General features: G+C 63.6%; 1 protein-coding gene across 1 annotated transcript in view; it reads left to right on the top strand.

Annotated features, from left to right (window-relative positions):
- Positions 1-801: 801 nt before the first annotated feature.
- The window catches only part of Muc5ac (mucin 5AC, oligomeric mucus/gel-forming), a 47,491-nt gene continuing 34,520 nt past the window's right edge, over positions 802-13,772 (top strand). Inside the window, exons 1-31 of the mRNA XM_033764765.1 lie at positions 802-862; positions 1,450-1,524; positions 2,123-2,179; positions 2,439-2,700; positions 2,857-2,971; positions 3,323-3,413; positions 3,692-3,798; positions 3,887-4,100; positions 4,177-4,302; positions 4,398-4,515; positions 4,615-4,753; positions 5,391-5,501; positions 5,883-5,952; positions 6,038-6,175; positions 6,258-6,422; positions 6,910-7,004; positions 7,397-7,523; positions 7,613-7,868; positions 7,946-7,998; positions 8,256-8,356; positions 8,595-8,746; positions 8,912-9,050; positions 9,133-9,246; positions 9,334-9,513; positions 10,053-10,292; positions 10,495-10,651; positions 10,878-11,006; positions 11,131-11,293; positions 11,632-11,675; positions 11,759-11,947; positions 12,386-13,686. Of these exons, the coding sequence (XP_033620656.1) occupies positions 802-862; positions 1,450-1,524; positions 2,123-2,179; positions 2,439-2,700; positions 2,857-2,971; positions 3,323-3,413; positions 3,692-3,798; positions 3,887-4,100; positions 4,177-4,302; positions 4,398-4,515; positions 4,615-4,753; positions 5,391-5,501; positions 5,883-5,952; positions 6,038-6,175; positions 6,258-6,422; positions 6,910-7,004; positions 7,397-7,523; positions 7,613-7,868; positions 7,946-7,998; positions 8,256-8,356; positions 8,595-8,746; positions 8,912-9,050; positions 9,133-9,246; positions 9,334-9,513; positions 10,053-10,292; positions 10,495-10,651; positions 10,878-11,006; positions 11,131-11,293; positions 11,632-11,675; positions 11,759-11,947; positions 12,386-13,686 (5,289 nt within the window). The remainder of the gene's footprint in view (positions 863-1,449; positions 1,525-2,122; positions 2,180-2,438; positions 2,701-2,856; positions 2,972-3,322; positions 3,414-3,691; positions 3,799-3,886; positions 4,101-4,176; positions 4,303-4,397; positions 4,516-4,614; positions 4,754-5,390; positions 5,502-5,882; positions 5,953-6,037; positions 6,176-6,257; positions 6,423-6,909; positions 7,005-7,396; positions 7,524-7,612; positions 7,869-7,945; positions 7,999-8,255; positions 8,357-8,594; positions 8,747-8,911; positions 9,051-9,132; positions 9,247-9,333; positions 9,514-10,052; positions 10,293-10,494; positions 10,652-10,877; positions 11,007-11,130; positions 11,294-11,631; positions 11,676-11,758; positions 11,948-12,385; positions 13,687-13,772) is intronic.

Consider the following 13,772-nt stretch of genomic DNA (forward strand, 5'->3'; position numbering starts at 1 on the left):
CCCTGGCTGCAGGCCCCTCTCTGTGGGCTCTGAGTGGCTGACTTGTTAGCTGCCGGCCTTGGAAGAAAGGGCTCTGATGACCCACGGCTGGCCAGTGACTCAGTTGGGGCAGAGGCCAAGGTGTGGATCCCATGGTAACTCAGGCACTGTACCAGGGTCAGGCACTGGGTGTGCCACCTCCAACTCTCTTGGAGGGGTTGGGGGAGGGCAGGACCTTGTCACTCTCCTGTCCCTGCCTGGCCTTGTCATGGTCTGCAACCCCCTCGGCCACCAGAGCTCTGGGTCCCAGCCTCGAAGCCACCTGCCCTGCCACAGCACATCCTGCAACTCCGTCAGCAACAGGCCACCCATGCCCAGTGCTGAGGCTGGGATGGGGCCAGCTGTACCTGGGAATCTGGAGCCCCAGCCGCTCTCTGTGTGGCTGCTTATTCACTCAGTGCCCCTCCCCTCATGCATGGTCCCCACCCCATGGCCCTGTGACAGGTGACACCCTTCTCTAGCACTCAGGACAAGGCCGGCAGGGACACGGAGGACCAGGCACCCTGCACGTGCACGGAGTGGATCAGCTTGGAGGCTGGGCGGCTTCTGGAGGCAGCTGGACATCAGTCAGCCTGCACCACAGAACTACCAGGAGCCTGCAGGTGGGGACCATGGGAACCGGAGTGGCCCCACCCAAGGGCACACCCTCTGCCTGTTTACCCGGGCAAGGGGCTGCCCCGCCTTCCAGGAACCCCTACAAAAGGTCACCACCACCCAGTCCCTCCTCAGAGGCCGCCTTGGGGACGTCCCCACACTCGTGCAATGGGCTTCAGCCGGGGGATGCTGGCCCTGTTTTGGGCCATGGCCTGTGCCCAGAACTCAGGTAAGATGGCAGGGGCCAGGCAGTTGGTGTGGCCATGTGTGGTGCCAGAGGCTGGGGCTCCCAGCTGGGCAGCAGGTCCTGAGTCCTGGAGCCCTGCTGACTGCTGGTGTCTCAGGGTAACACCTATAGGGACTGTCTTGCCTGTGTCCCATCCCAGGGTCCTGTGATGTCGGGATGACCCCTCCCCAAGCCAGCAAGTCCCTGCCACTGTGGCAGGTTTGGCTCTGCAGAGCCCCTGGGTGGGTGTGGGATGGGTTCAGCTGCCCTCCCCACCATGTGCTGTCCAGCGTGGAGCCTAAGGAAGCTGCAGACTGCCCTGCTCTCTCCCTGGGCACTGGCTCGTCTGTGTCTGTGTCACAGTACCCACACTAGACCCCTGCTCCCTGAGGTTGGGACCCTCCCTGGGTGCTTGGAGGAGGGCTGGCCAGAGCAGGCAGGGGTGAGAGTGCAGGGTAGCACCTCCCAGATCACAGTCCCAGGGACTGGGAATGGGAGCTCATCCAGCAGTTGGCTAGGGTGACCTCAGACACCCAGCCCCATGGACGGAGGTGCCCTGCACCCTGCTCAGGCCGTGCCCTCTTCCACAGGCTGGGCTCAGGAGGGCTCCCCAAAACTCAGCCGTGAGATCTCCCCCAACCTCTCTCCCCAGCGAGGGCACAGCGGTGAGTCTCGGCCCACTGCACCCCAGGCCAGCTGATCCTGACCACCCCAGGGGCCACTGAGAGGGCTCAGGACTTGGAGGGCTGGGGCATCCAGGGCTGCAGGCCCTGCCTGTCCTTCCCCAGCCCTGCCCCTGTGAGAGCCGTAGAAAGGATGAGGGACTGGTTGCAAGTCCCCCAGGGGCCTCCCTGACTTCAGGGGCAGAGCTGAAGCCTTGCCTAGGGAGAGGCCAGAAGGCAAGGTCACCCTCGGCTTCCACACAGAAATGAAGGGCAGGGGTGGGACAGAGGCCTGCCTGCTTCAGGGGCACCAGGTGCCATGGAGGGGTCTGGGGGCTTTGGGACCACCTGGCCCTGTTTGTACTTCCTGAAGCGGGGCCACACTGTGGGTGCTGGAGCCTAAGCTCTCTGCGAGACTGAGCAGATGGGGCAAGGAGGTCTCTCCCCATGAGCAGGCAGATAGATGGCTCTGGGCCCCGGGGCGGGGAGCAAGGTGTCAGCCAGCCCTGCACTGGACCCCACATGTTCCTGGCACTCAGGGCACAGCATCTGGCTCGAGGGGCTCCCGCCTAGGCGCTTCCCACAAGCCCTGTCCCCACAGGTCACTCGCTCCCCAGGGTGACTGTCATCCCTCCTCTGATCACCATCCCCGTGCGCGGTAAGTGGAATCCCAAGGCCCGCGGGGAGCACTGTGTTGGCAGGTGGGCTTGGTGTGGAGATGGGCTGGCAGAAAATGGGGTGCCCACTTCTGGGGTGACACTGAAGAAGTTTGGAAAGGGGTCAGAGACATTACTAGATGTTCCCAGGGCCTCTCGAGGCAGACAGGGCCCAGACACTGTTCTGGGGACCGGGGCTGTGGAGGAGCGGCTGGGCACAGTAGGGGCACTCACAGTGGCCCATTTCCCATCTTCCTGCAGCCCTGAACCCCGCGCACACGGGCCGCGTCTGCAGCACCTGGGGCGACTTCCACTACAAGACCTTCGACGGCGCCGTCTTCCGCTTCCCCGGCCTCTGCAACTACGTGTTCTCCTCGCACTGCGGCGCTGCCTACGAGGACTTCAACGTGCAGCTGCGCCGCGGGCGCACATCCAATGGCACCTTGCCAAGCAGGGTCATCATGAAGCTCAATGGCATGGTCGTTGAGCTGACCCGGGACTCTGTCCTGGTCAATGGCCACCCGTGAGTCATGGGGCCACAGGGCATCTAGGGGCCAGGGCAGAGTACCGCACGGGGTCCAGGAAGGAGCAGGGTGGTTGGCCAGCCCAGCTCTCTAGGATGCAGGTGGGGGCCTCCTGGTGGGGTTGTCACCCATCCTGACCCTCAGCCCCTCCCCAGGGTCCAGCTGCCCTTCAGCCAGGCCGGGGTCCTCATAGAGCACAGCAGTGGCTACCTGAAAGTGGTGGCCAGGCTGGGCCTGGTGTTCGTGTGGAACCTGGATGGCAGCCTCACGGTAAGGACGAGGTGGGGCCAGAGCCTCCTGGGGCTGGTGGTCCCTGTCCTGACCCTCTCTCCAGGGAAGGCAGAAAGAGCTCTGGGTGAGGAGCTGGAGAAGGCTGGATCCCCAAATGGCAGGTGAAAAGGGGACTCAGGTGCCAGCAAAGCCTAGGATCTGCACTCCAAGGCAGCCTTGCCTGAGGGGCATCTCCTCCAGGCCTGGCTGGGCCAGGGCTTTGTGCAGATGGTGGGGAGGGACCTGCAGCCTCTGTCCCAGCCAGGAGACCCCAGCCCCTCCTTGGGATCTGTCCCTCGTGCACTGGGCATCCCTGGTGGGGCCAGCGTCCAATGTCCTCCCCCATTGCAGCTGGAACTGGACACCAGATATGTCAACAAGACCTGTGGGCTCTGCGGAGACTTCAACGGCATTGCTGAGGCCAGCGAGTTCCTGTCCCCCAGTAAGCCCAGGCACTTCCTACACCAGGTGCACACAACCCCAGCACACACACGTGCACCCACGCACAGTGACGGCTGCCCATGCCACACACGGCATGCCCTCATGCCTCCCAGATGCCCCAGGTCTTGGTGGCCCAGCCACATCCCGTCCTTTGTTCCCCACCTCTGTGGAGGCCAGAGTAGCCCAACAGCAAGGGGTGCCTGGCCATCCTCAGTGGGGTCCCTGGGATGCTGGGTTGGGGTCCGGGCCCACAACAGAGTCACTCTGCACTCCCCACAGATGCCAGGCTGACCCCTCTGGAGTTTGGGAACCTGCAGAAGATGGATGGCCCCACGGAGCAGTGCCAGGACCCCAGCCCTGCACCCCAGAACTGCTCCAACAGCACTGTGAGCCTCAGGGTGCTTAGGTGGCAGGGAGGGCAGGAGGCGTCACCCTGCGAGGCTGGTCTTTACCTTGGGCTCTGGCCACCCCCAGGGCATCTGTGAAGAGCTGCTGAGCAGCCAGCTGTTTGCAGGCTGTGCAGCCCTGGTGAATGTCAGCAGCTACATTGAGGCCTGCTGGCAGGACCTCTGCCACTGCGAGAGTGCCCACCTTCACGACTGCCTCTGCCACACCCTTGCTGAGTTCTCCAGGCAGTGTGCCCACGCTGGCGGGCAGCCCCCAGACTGGCGGAGTCCGAACCTCTGCGGTGAGTGCCCCGCCCCATCAGCCCATTGCACCTGCCCCATCTGAGGCCTGATGTGAGCCCGCCCTGTCCCCTGCAGCCCCGATGTGCTCGTCTGGCATGCGGCACCAGGAGTGCGGCTCACCCTGCACCGACACCTGCTCCAACCCCCAGCGCTCCCAGCTGTGCGAGGAGCACTGTGTGGCTGGCTGCTTCTGCCCTGGGGGTGAGTTGCACCCCATGCGGGACTTCTGGGTCTGGTCAGGCCTTAGAAGGGCCCTGGGACTGAGTCCTGCTGAGCCACGGCACTGCTCCCTGCAGGGACGGTGCTGGATGATGTGCGCCACACGGGCTGTGTCCCCGTATCCCAGTGTGCCTGCGTGTACAATGGGACCCCCTACGCGCCCGGGGCCAACTATTCCACAGACTGTGCAGAGTGGTAGGTGCCCCTGCCCAAGTGCCGAGGGGGTCCTAGCCCGGGAGGCTGCGCAGGCCGGCTGTCCCCAGGCAACACATGGGTGCTCTCCCCCATGCACAGCACCTGCGTTGGAGGTCACTGGAGCTGCCGAGAGCTGCCGTGCCCAGGCACCTGCTCTGTGCTGGGTGGCGCCCACTTCTCCACGTTCGATGAGAAGCAGTACACTGTGCACGGCGACTGCAGCTACGTGTTGACCAAGGTGAGGGAGCCTGGCCTCCCACCCAGCTCCACTCTGCAGTGCACGGGAGAGGCGCCCAGTCCCCGGGGCCCACAGGGCTGCTGGGGTCCTGGTTGGAGCCCTGGGCTACTCCTCTGGCTTTGGGTGCTGCTCTGTAGTAGACTGTGTTCCAGATTCATCAATAAGTTGAGCAAGTAGTACAGGGATCCCACGCACCCCCAAACTTCCCCATTACTAACATTCCCAGTGCATTTGTCACGCTGATGACAGACTCAGCCAACCACGGTCCTCATCGGCCCTGGTGTCTACCAGGCTCACTGTCCCATGTGTAAGGTTGCGTGTCTGCCACCAGCACCACACACACCAGTGTCACTGCCCCAAAAACCCTGGGCCCATCTCCCTCCCTCCCCATCCTCGGAAGTCAGTGCTCCCTCACCTCCTGCACGGCTGGCTGGGCCTCTCCCTTGAGGCCCCTGGGTTGCAATCCCACGGTGGACACCTTCTCAGGATGCTGGTCCCCATCTGGGACTGCAAGTTGCCTCTCTCCTGGATCTGTGGCTCTGCCAGGGAGCCACAGAGGTGGTGGGTGGTGGTGGTGCCCAGTGAAAGGACAGTTCTGGCCGGAGGAGGGTGGGCCGTGAATGCCGTGTCCCTGCAGCTCTGTGACAGCAGCGCCTTTGCTGTGCTGGCTGAGCTGCGCCGGTGTGGGCTGACCGACAGCGAGACCTGCCTGAAGAGTGTGACACTGAGCCTGGGTGGGGGACAGACGGTGAGTCGGGCGGCACCTGCCCGAGCCGGGTCTGCAGGCCCCTTTCGCGTGGGCTGTGGCCTTTGCGTTGGGTCTTCAGGGTGACTGTCCCCAAGCAGGGATGAGGCCCTCCCACGCTGCCCTCCTGGCTGCAAGGAAGAGGGGCTCGGGCATCTACTGAAGTTGATTTATAAGTTAACTTCAGTTTTTGCATTATTTAAAAATGTTTAGTCCTAATGGGCAGTTCAGAAAATCAGGATGAGCCCCAGGGCAGAGCTCAGGGTTTTAGCCCACAGCCATGGGCAAAGTCTCCCAGCACAGCAGGCCCAGTTCACACCCTCTGTGGCCAGGGAGGGAGGGAACCTGTGGGGCCCTGTGCTGACCCACTGCCGTGGCCTCCAGGTGGTGGTGGTGAAGACCAGCGGGGAGGTGTTCGTGAACCAGATCTACACCCAGCTGCCAGTCTCTGCAGGTGAGGGCTCCCCACCCTCTGTGCCCTGGTTGCCTGTGGGGTCCAACCCACGCAGCCCAGCAAGCTGTACCCTCCGTGTCCATAGCTAATGTCACCATCCTGAAACCGTCAACTTTCTTCATCATTGTGGAGACCAAGCTGGGGCTGCAGCTGCATGTGCAGCTGGTGCCCACCATGCAGCTGTTCGTGAGGCTGGCACCTGAGCTCCAGGGACAGACCTGCGGTAGGAGCCCGCCCCAGGTCCCCGTCCTCCTCCTGTCCCTGTCCCCGAGGCCCATGGCGCCTCAACTGCCTTCCCACCCTAGGTCTCTGTGGGAACTTCAACCACAACCAGGCCGACGACTTCCGGACCATCAGTGGGGTGGTAGAGGGCACGGGCACTGCCTTTGCCAACACCTGGAAGACCCAGGCCTCCTGCCCCAATGCCAAGACCAGCTTCGAGGACCCCTGCTCACTCAGTGTGGAGAACGGTGTGTGTAGTTTGCATCTGGACACACCGGGGCCAAGTGGAGGTGGTGTCAGTGCTGCTCACTAGCCCTTGCCAGCCACTGCTGCTTTATCTGGGGGCCAAGTGTGGCCCTGCTTCAGGGCAATAGGAAGGACGAAAGTCCTGGTCTGTCTTACGTACTGGTGTCCCTGCCCACTCAGCTGCTGGACAGGGCTGGAGGGTTGCTGGTACTGGGCTGCTTGTCCCTTCCCTCTGTGCCTAGAAAGCGAGTGAAGGCCTGGAGGGTCTCTGCTCATCTGTCTGTGGATGGGTCCTTGCCTCTCGGAGGTGGCTGGGCACAGGGAAGGCAGTGACCCTGTGATTTCGCCATGCCCCATGCTTTGGGGGATGCCTCATCCCTGCCTTTGGTACTTCCTGTGATGTGGCCAAGTACCAGCTGCACTGGGCTCTGCCAGCTCCAGGTGGGAGCCGCTAGGCCAATGGTGGCTGACAGCACCCTCTGCCCACAGAGAAGTATGCCCAGCACTGGTGCTCGCTGCTGACAGATGTTAACAGCCCCTTTGCCCAGTGCCATGCCGCCGTGAGCCCCAGCTCCTACCACTCGGTAAGACTGCTGCCAAGGCCCTGCGTGGCTCTGTGTGGCCTTGTGGTACCCAAGGAGGCTGTGGGGGCACCCTATGACACTCTACAGGCCAGGCATGGCACAGGACCCAAGCCCGACCCTGCCCACCCCTCCCCTCCCCATTCATTTATCCCCTTGCCCACCTGTGTGCCTGGTGCCAGCACAGGGCCAGACCCCAAGGTGGCAGCCAGCAGGGATGGTGGTGCAGCCGTGCACCGTGTCTGAGTCACAGAGCTGGGGGAGGTCAGGCCTGCGAGGCCTGGCTGCTGGATGCCAGGGCAAATTCCACTGAGGCCTGGGGCCTCAGGGAGGGGCTGGGGGGCACAGGGACTCTCGCTGTGGGGCCGGGTCTCTGACGCATCGCCGGCCCCCAGAACTGCGTGTTCGACACGTGCAACTGCGAGAGGAGTGAGGACTGCCTGTGCGCCGCGCTGTCCTCCTACGTGCACGCCTGCGCCGCCAAGGGTGTGCTGCTCCGCGGCTGGCGGGACGGCGTCTGCAGTGAGTGCCCTCGCCTGCCCGGAAGCACTGTTGCCCCCCGTGCTGGTCCAGACCCCTGCACCTGAGTGTCCCTCTTCCTGTGCCCACAGTGAAGCCCACGACCACTTGCCCCAAGTCGATGGCTTACCAGGAGCACCTTGGCACCTGCCAGCCCACCTGCCGCAGCCTGAGCGAGGCCGACGTCACCTGTGGAGTGTCCTTCGTGCCTGTGGACGGCTGTACCTGCCCTGCTGGCACCTTCCTGGATGAGGCGGGTGCCTGTGTGCCGGCCCACGAGTGTCCCTGCTACCATGGGGGCTCCATGGTCCCCAACGGCGAATCCATACATGACAGTGGGGCTCTCTGGTGAGGCCCCGGCCCACGGTGGGGAGGAGGCTGTGCTCCTGTGGGACGCATGTGCTCACTGCCCTCTCCCCTTCCAGCACCTGCACACGGGGTGTGCTGACCTGTATCGGAGGCTCCGCACCCAGCCCAGGTGAGCCTGCTCCCCTTCCCATGAGCTGCCCCAGGCCGGCACTGCCAGTGATGAGGAGCACAGGGCGTGGTCTCCTGCATACGAGCACATGAACCCAGACACAACACACACTGTGCAGTGCACACCCCACACATGTGGCATAGGTGGGCACACACTCAGCTGTCTGGGAACACATGGGAGAGGCCACACCACAGCCTATGATCCCTGAGTGGGCCTGAGGGGCCAGGATGGGTCCCCTGAGCACGTCCCCTCCACAGTGTGTGACACTCCCATGGTGTACTTCGATTGCCGCAACACCACACTGGTGGCCACTGGGGCCGGCTGCCAGAAGAGCTGCCACACCCTGGACATGGCCTGCGTGAGTGCCAGTCACCCTGGGGGCCCCGCAGATCCCGACTCCTCGTGGCCCCTATGCTCAGGTCCCATGCTGTCTTGGGTGGGGGGCCGCTGGGCACTTCCTCAGGCGTCCTCAAGGACACTGCCTGACCCGTGTCTGGGCTCCTCTGGTCCTGCATCCCATGGCTACCTCACTCTCGGGGACACAGAGGGTACCGCTGACCACCCCACCTGCTGAGCTGTGTTCGCTCACCCCACAGTACAGCACCCAGTGCGTCTCTGGCTGCATTTGTCCCCCGGGGCTGGTGGCGGACGGTGATGGAGGCTGTGTGGCAGAGGAGGACTGTCCCTGCGTGCACAACGAGGCCAGCTACCGGTCTGGGGAGACCATTCTTGACGGCTGCAACACCTGGTGGGTGTGGCAGAGCCTCAGGGTGCAGGCTGTCACCGGTACCTGGACAGAGGTCCCTGTTAGGCCCTGAGTGACCGGCACAGGGCCTGAAGGATGGGTGGAGTGGGCAGCCCTGCCCTGAGGCCCTTGCGGCACCCGCACCAGTCTGACCCCATGCCTCTGCAGTACCTGTGAGAACCGGATGTGGCAGTGCACGGAGGAGCCCTGTCTGGCCACCTGCGCAGTCTATGGGGATGGCCACTTCCTTACCTTCGATGGGCAGCGCTATACCTTCAACGGGGCCTGCGAGTACACCCTGGTGCAGGTGTGTGGCCGGCTGGGGGCTTTCAGGGCTCCTGGCTGCCCTGGAGGTCCCAGCCCATTTGACCATGGGCTTCTGCTCCCAGGACCAGTGTGGTGGGAACAGCAGTGCCCTGGACACCTTCCGCGTGGTCACCGAGAATGTCCCCTGTGGCACCACGGGGACCACCTGCTCCAAGGACATCAAGATCTTCCTGGGGGTGCGAGGGGCTGGCAGAATGGGTACAGGGACATGAGGTGGGTGGAGAGGGGTCCCTGCCAGGCCCTGAGGGAGCCCTGCCTTGCAGAGCTCCGAGCTGAAGTTGAGCAGCGGTAAGGTAGAGGTGGTCCAGATGGGTGCCAGGCAGGAGCCTCCCTACACCGTACGCCAGATGGGCATCTACCTGGCGGTGGACACCGACACTGGCCTTGAGCTGCTCTGGGACCGGAAAACCAGTCTGTTCCTCAGGCTCAGCCCCAAGTTCAAGGTGAGGCCCAGCCAGGGAGGCCACTGCTGTTGGCACCACTGGGCTCTGCTGGACACACAGACAGGGAGGAGAACAGAGACAGAGAGACCAGGAGACACAGAGAGAGACTGGGAGACAGACACAGAGAGACACAGTAAAAGACAGAGAGGCAGAGATAGAGATGGAGAGAAACAAAGACAGATGGAATGAAACAGACAGGCAAGAGACAAAGACAGTGAGACACAGAGAGGAGAGGCCTGGGGCAGACGGGTGGAGAGTGGCGGACAGGGCGGGCAGAGAGGTCACCACCTTCCAGCTCCACCTCTGCATGGCTGGTGCCAGCCCAGCCTCTGTGGTCCGTGCTCCTCCTGCAGTGACCGGGCTGTCCCTGCAGGTCGAAAGAGGTGGAGGGAGGAGGTGCTTGTGAGGGAGGGGGTGACGTGGCTTCCCTGGGGTCACAGCCGGCCTTGTTTGAGCCTCTGCCTGCAGCTTCAGCCCTAGGCAGGGAAGCTGGTGTGCAACCCAGGACCCCAGAGGGCCTCTCCTTCATCCCCCTTCAGGGCAGGGTCTGTGGCCTGTGCGGGAACTTCGATGGCAACGCCATCAACGACCTGACCACGCGCAGCCAGGCCGTGGTGAGCGACGCGCTGGAGTTCGGGAACAGCTGGAAGTTCTCCCCCACCTGCCCGGATGCCCCAGCACCCAAGGACCCCTGCACGGCCAACCCGTACCGCAAAGGCTGGGCCCAGAGGCAATGTAGCATCATCAACAGCGCCATCTTTGCTGCCTGCCATGCCCACGTATGCCCGGGATGCACCCTGGGCACTGGGGGTTGTGCAGCTGGAGCTGGGCCAGGGTCCCCCTGGTCTGGGGACACAGGGACAGGCCTGGCCAGCCAGCTGGGGTCAGGCACTGGGAAACTGGCTGGGTCACCCCACCAGCCAGACCCCACAAGAGCACGGGGAGCCGGGGTCCCCAGCATCTGAACCCTGTGTTCCTCAGGTGGAGCCAGCCAAGTACTACGAGGCCTGTGTGAGTGACGCATGTGCCTGTGACTCGGGGGGTGACTGTGAGTGCTTCTGCACTGCTGTGGCTGCCTACGCCCAGACCTGCCACGAGGTGGGGGTGTGCGTGTCCTGGAGGACGCCTGACATCTGCCGTGAGTGTGCCCACTGGGGGGGTTGGTCATCCAGCAGTGGAGGCCACTGAGCTCCCAGGCCCAAACTGGCATGGCCTGGGGGGCTGGGGCAGCTCTGGCTGGGACCCTGTGCTGGCTCCTCCCAAGGCTGGGGGTCCCAACTTGGTCATGCCCTGGAGGGAGCGTGTGCAGGGTGTTCTAGAGGCCCAGGGTATACTCTGGGCTGAGGTCCCCTGTCCTCACCCAGCTCTATTCTGCGATTACTACAACCTCCCTGGGGAGTGCGAGTGGCACTATGAGCCGTGCGGTGCACCCTGCCTGCGTACGTGCCGGAACCCCAGCGGCCGCTGCCTGCAGGACCTTCGGGGCCTGGAAGGTGGGTTGTACGACGGGCTGGTGTCTTGTCCTGTGGGCCTTGGCCTGAGCTGTCTGAGAGGTGGCTGGCAGGCCCTGGGGCAGGATCAAGGTCTCTGTGGGACTCAGGCCTCCTTGGCCCGCAGGCTGCTACCCCAAGTGCCCCCTGGGGGCCCCCATCTTCGACGAGGACAAGATGCAGTGCGTGGCCGAGTGCCTAAACCCTACCCCTGTGCCACATTGCCACATCCAAGGGAAGTCGTACCGGGTGGGTGCGATGGTGCCATCTGGGGAGAACTGCCACTCCTGGTGAGTCTCTGTGGGAGGGGCTGTGGCCTTGCCCCTGTGGTCCCAGTGCCCTGGCTGGGTGCCAGGACATCTCAGGGGCTCCCAGGTGGGGGGACTCAAGGGTGCAGATGGGGATACTGAGCCCAGGCAGTGCCCAGGGATTCAGGGGTGATGCCTCTCCACCCACGCATGGGGGTGTGTGGTCTGAGCTCTCCCCCCGCCTCCACTGGGAGGGGTCACTGTTGGGGTCTTTGGGAGGGCATGGCCTTGGTAAAGAGGCCTGGCAGGGACTGGGGTGACTGTCTTGGCCACCAGACTTGGCCCAGGGCCCCTAATGCCACCCCTTCTTCCCCTCCCAGCATCTGCACTGAGAGTGGTGTGCACTGCAGCTACGACACTGAGGGTGAGCAGCTGCGGGTGGCCAGGCCTGGGAGGGACCCCTGTCTGTGCCCCCAGCCTCTCACAGGCTATCGCTGTTCCCCATAGCCTGCTTCTGCACCTACAATGGGCAGCGCTTCTGGCCAGGGGCTGAGATCTATCACACAACGGATGGCATGGATGGATGCCTCTCTGCAAGCTGCGGGGTCAATGGCACCATCGAGAGGAGGGTCTACTCCTGCAGCTCCCGCAGCACCGCACCACCCACCACCTTCATCTTCTCCACGGCACCCGTGGGTAAGGCTGGCATTTGCTGAGTGGCTGCTCCTTCATACCACCTGTCACCTTGCAGCCTCCCTGTCACTCAACCTCGGGTCCAGGGCCCTGGGGGAGTTCGGGCCCAGGGACACTACCTGGGTACTAAGTATCCCCAGTCCTTGACCTTCCAGGGGTCTCAGTGCCCCCAGGCATCACCAGGACCTCTGAGTGATGAGCAGGGAACAGTGGTTCTTGGGAGCGCAAATGGTGGCTCTGTCTGGGGCAGCCACAGTGAGTCCCCTAAGGGGGATGAGGTTGGAAATGGCCATGTCCTGAACCTATTACTGACAGGCTGGGTCTAAGCAGATGGCCAAGGACATGGTGCCAGGCTGCTCACAGGCAGTGGGGATGATGGGGCCAGGTGGGAGACAGCTGAGCGTGCCCCCAACACCCAGCCCCGCATTCCTCTGCCCACAGCCAAGAGCTCGACGCACTCTGAGAGCACACAGCCCAGCCCCACCAGGAGCACAGCACACTCAAGCCCCCAGAGCAGCACCATGCCCTCTGCTACCCACACGTCTGCTGGGGAGACGCTGGTTGTGGCCTCCACTGACTGTGGAAAGGAGTGTGTGTGGTCCCCATGGCTGGACATCAGCCGCCCAGGACGTGGCATTGATAGCGGGGACTTTGATACACTGGAGAACCTCCGTGCCCATGGACACGAGCTGTGCCAAGTGCCCATGGAGGTGCAGTGCCGGGCAGAGGACGTCCCTGAGGTGCCCCTTAGTGTCCTGGGGCAGCGTGTGGAGTGTAGTCCCACTGTGGGGCTGACCTGCCACAACCGGGACCAGATGTCGGGGCTCTGTGACAACTACCAGGTCCGGGTCCTGTGCTGCCACCCTGTGCCCTGCTCTGTCTCATCTGGACCCACAGCCCCCTCCTCGGCCCTTGTCACAATCACGGGCCCAGCCACCATCCCCAGGGCCAGCAGTGCACCTGCCCCAGGGAGCCCCACACCAGAGAGAGCCATGCCCTCCACCTCCAGCATGAAAGCAGAGCCAACCACCTTGTCCTGTTCAAAGCAGTGCAGCTGGACTGAGTGGATTGACAGCAGCTATCCTGCACCTGGCAGAGACAGCGGAGACTTTGACACCTTGGTTGAACTTCGTGGGCATGGATACAAATTCTGTGAACGGCCCCAGAGTGTGGAGTGCCGGGCCCAGTTCTTCCCCAACACACCACTGGCTGAGCTTGGGCAGAAGGTGACCTGCAACCCCGAGGTGGGGCTGCTCTGCCTGAACCGGGAGCAGCTGCCGCCCATCTGCTACAACTACCAGATACGAATAGAGTGCTGTGAGGTGCCACACTCCTGCAAGATGACAGCCAGCACATCTGAAACCTCGGCCACCCCTCAGGGCCATGAGTACCAGGCCAGCACCTCGACACAGGCTGTCCAGACCCCGGGGACACACACTGTCACCCTGCCTGGGACCACAGGCTGCCAGCCCCAGTGCACCTGGACCCCCTGGCTAGATGTGGACTCACCTGAGCCTGGGCCCCATGGTGGGGACCTGGAGACGTACAGCCACATCCTTCAGAGGGGACACAGCATCTGCCGCCAGCCTGAGGAGGTCACAAGGCTGCAGTGCCGTGCCCAGGGCCACCCTGAGGTCCCCATCACCATCTTGGGCCAGGTGGTACAGTGCGACATAGAGGTGGGCCTGGTGTGTCACAACAGTGACCAGCAAGGGCCCGAGGGGCTGTGCCTGGACTACGAGGTGCGCGTGCTCTGCTGCCACATGCCCGATGGCTGCTCTACCTTGGGGGCTGAGACCATGAGCACAGAGGAGGGCACTACCAGGGG

The sequence above is a fragment of the Fukomys damarensis genome, unplaced genomic scaffold (assembly GCF_012274545.1).
Source record: "Fukomys damarensis isolate Sample0158 unplaced genomic scaffold, DMR_v1.0_HiC HiC_scaffold_16, whole genome shotgun sequence".
In the NCBI taxonomy this organism is placed as follows: Eukaryota; Metazoa; Chordata; class Mammalia; order Rodentia; family Bathyergidae; genus Fukomys; species Fukomys damarensis.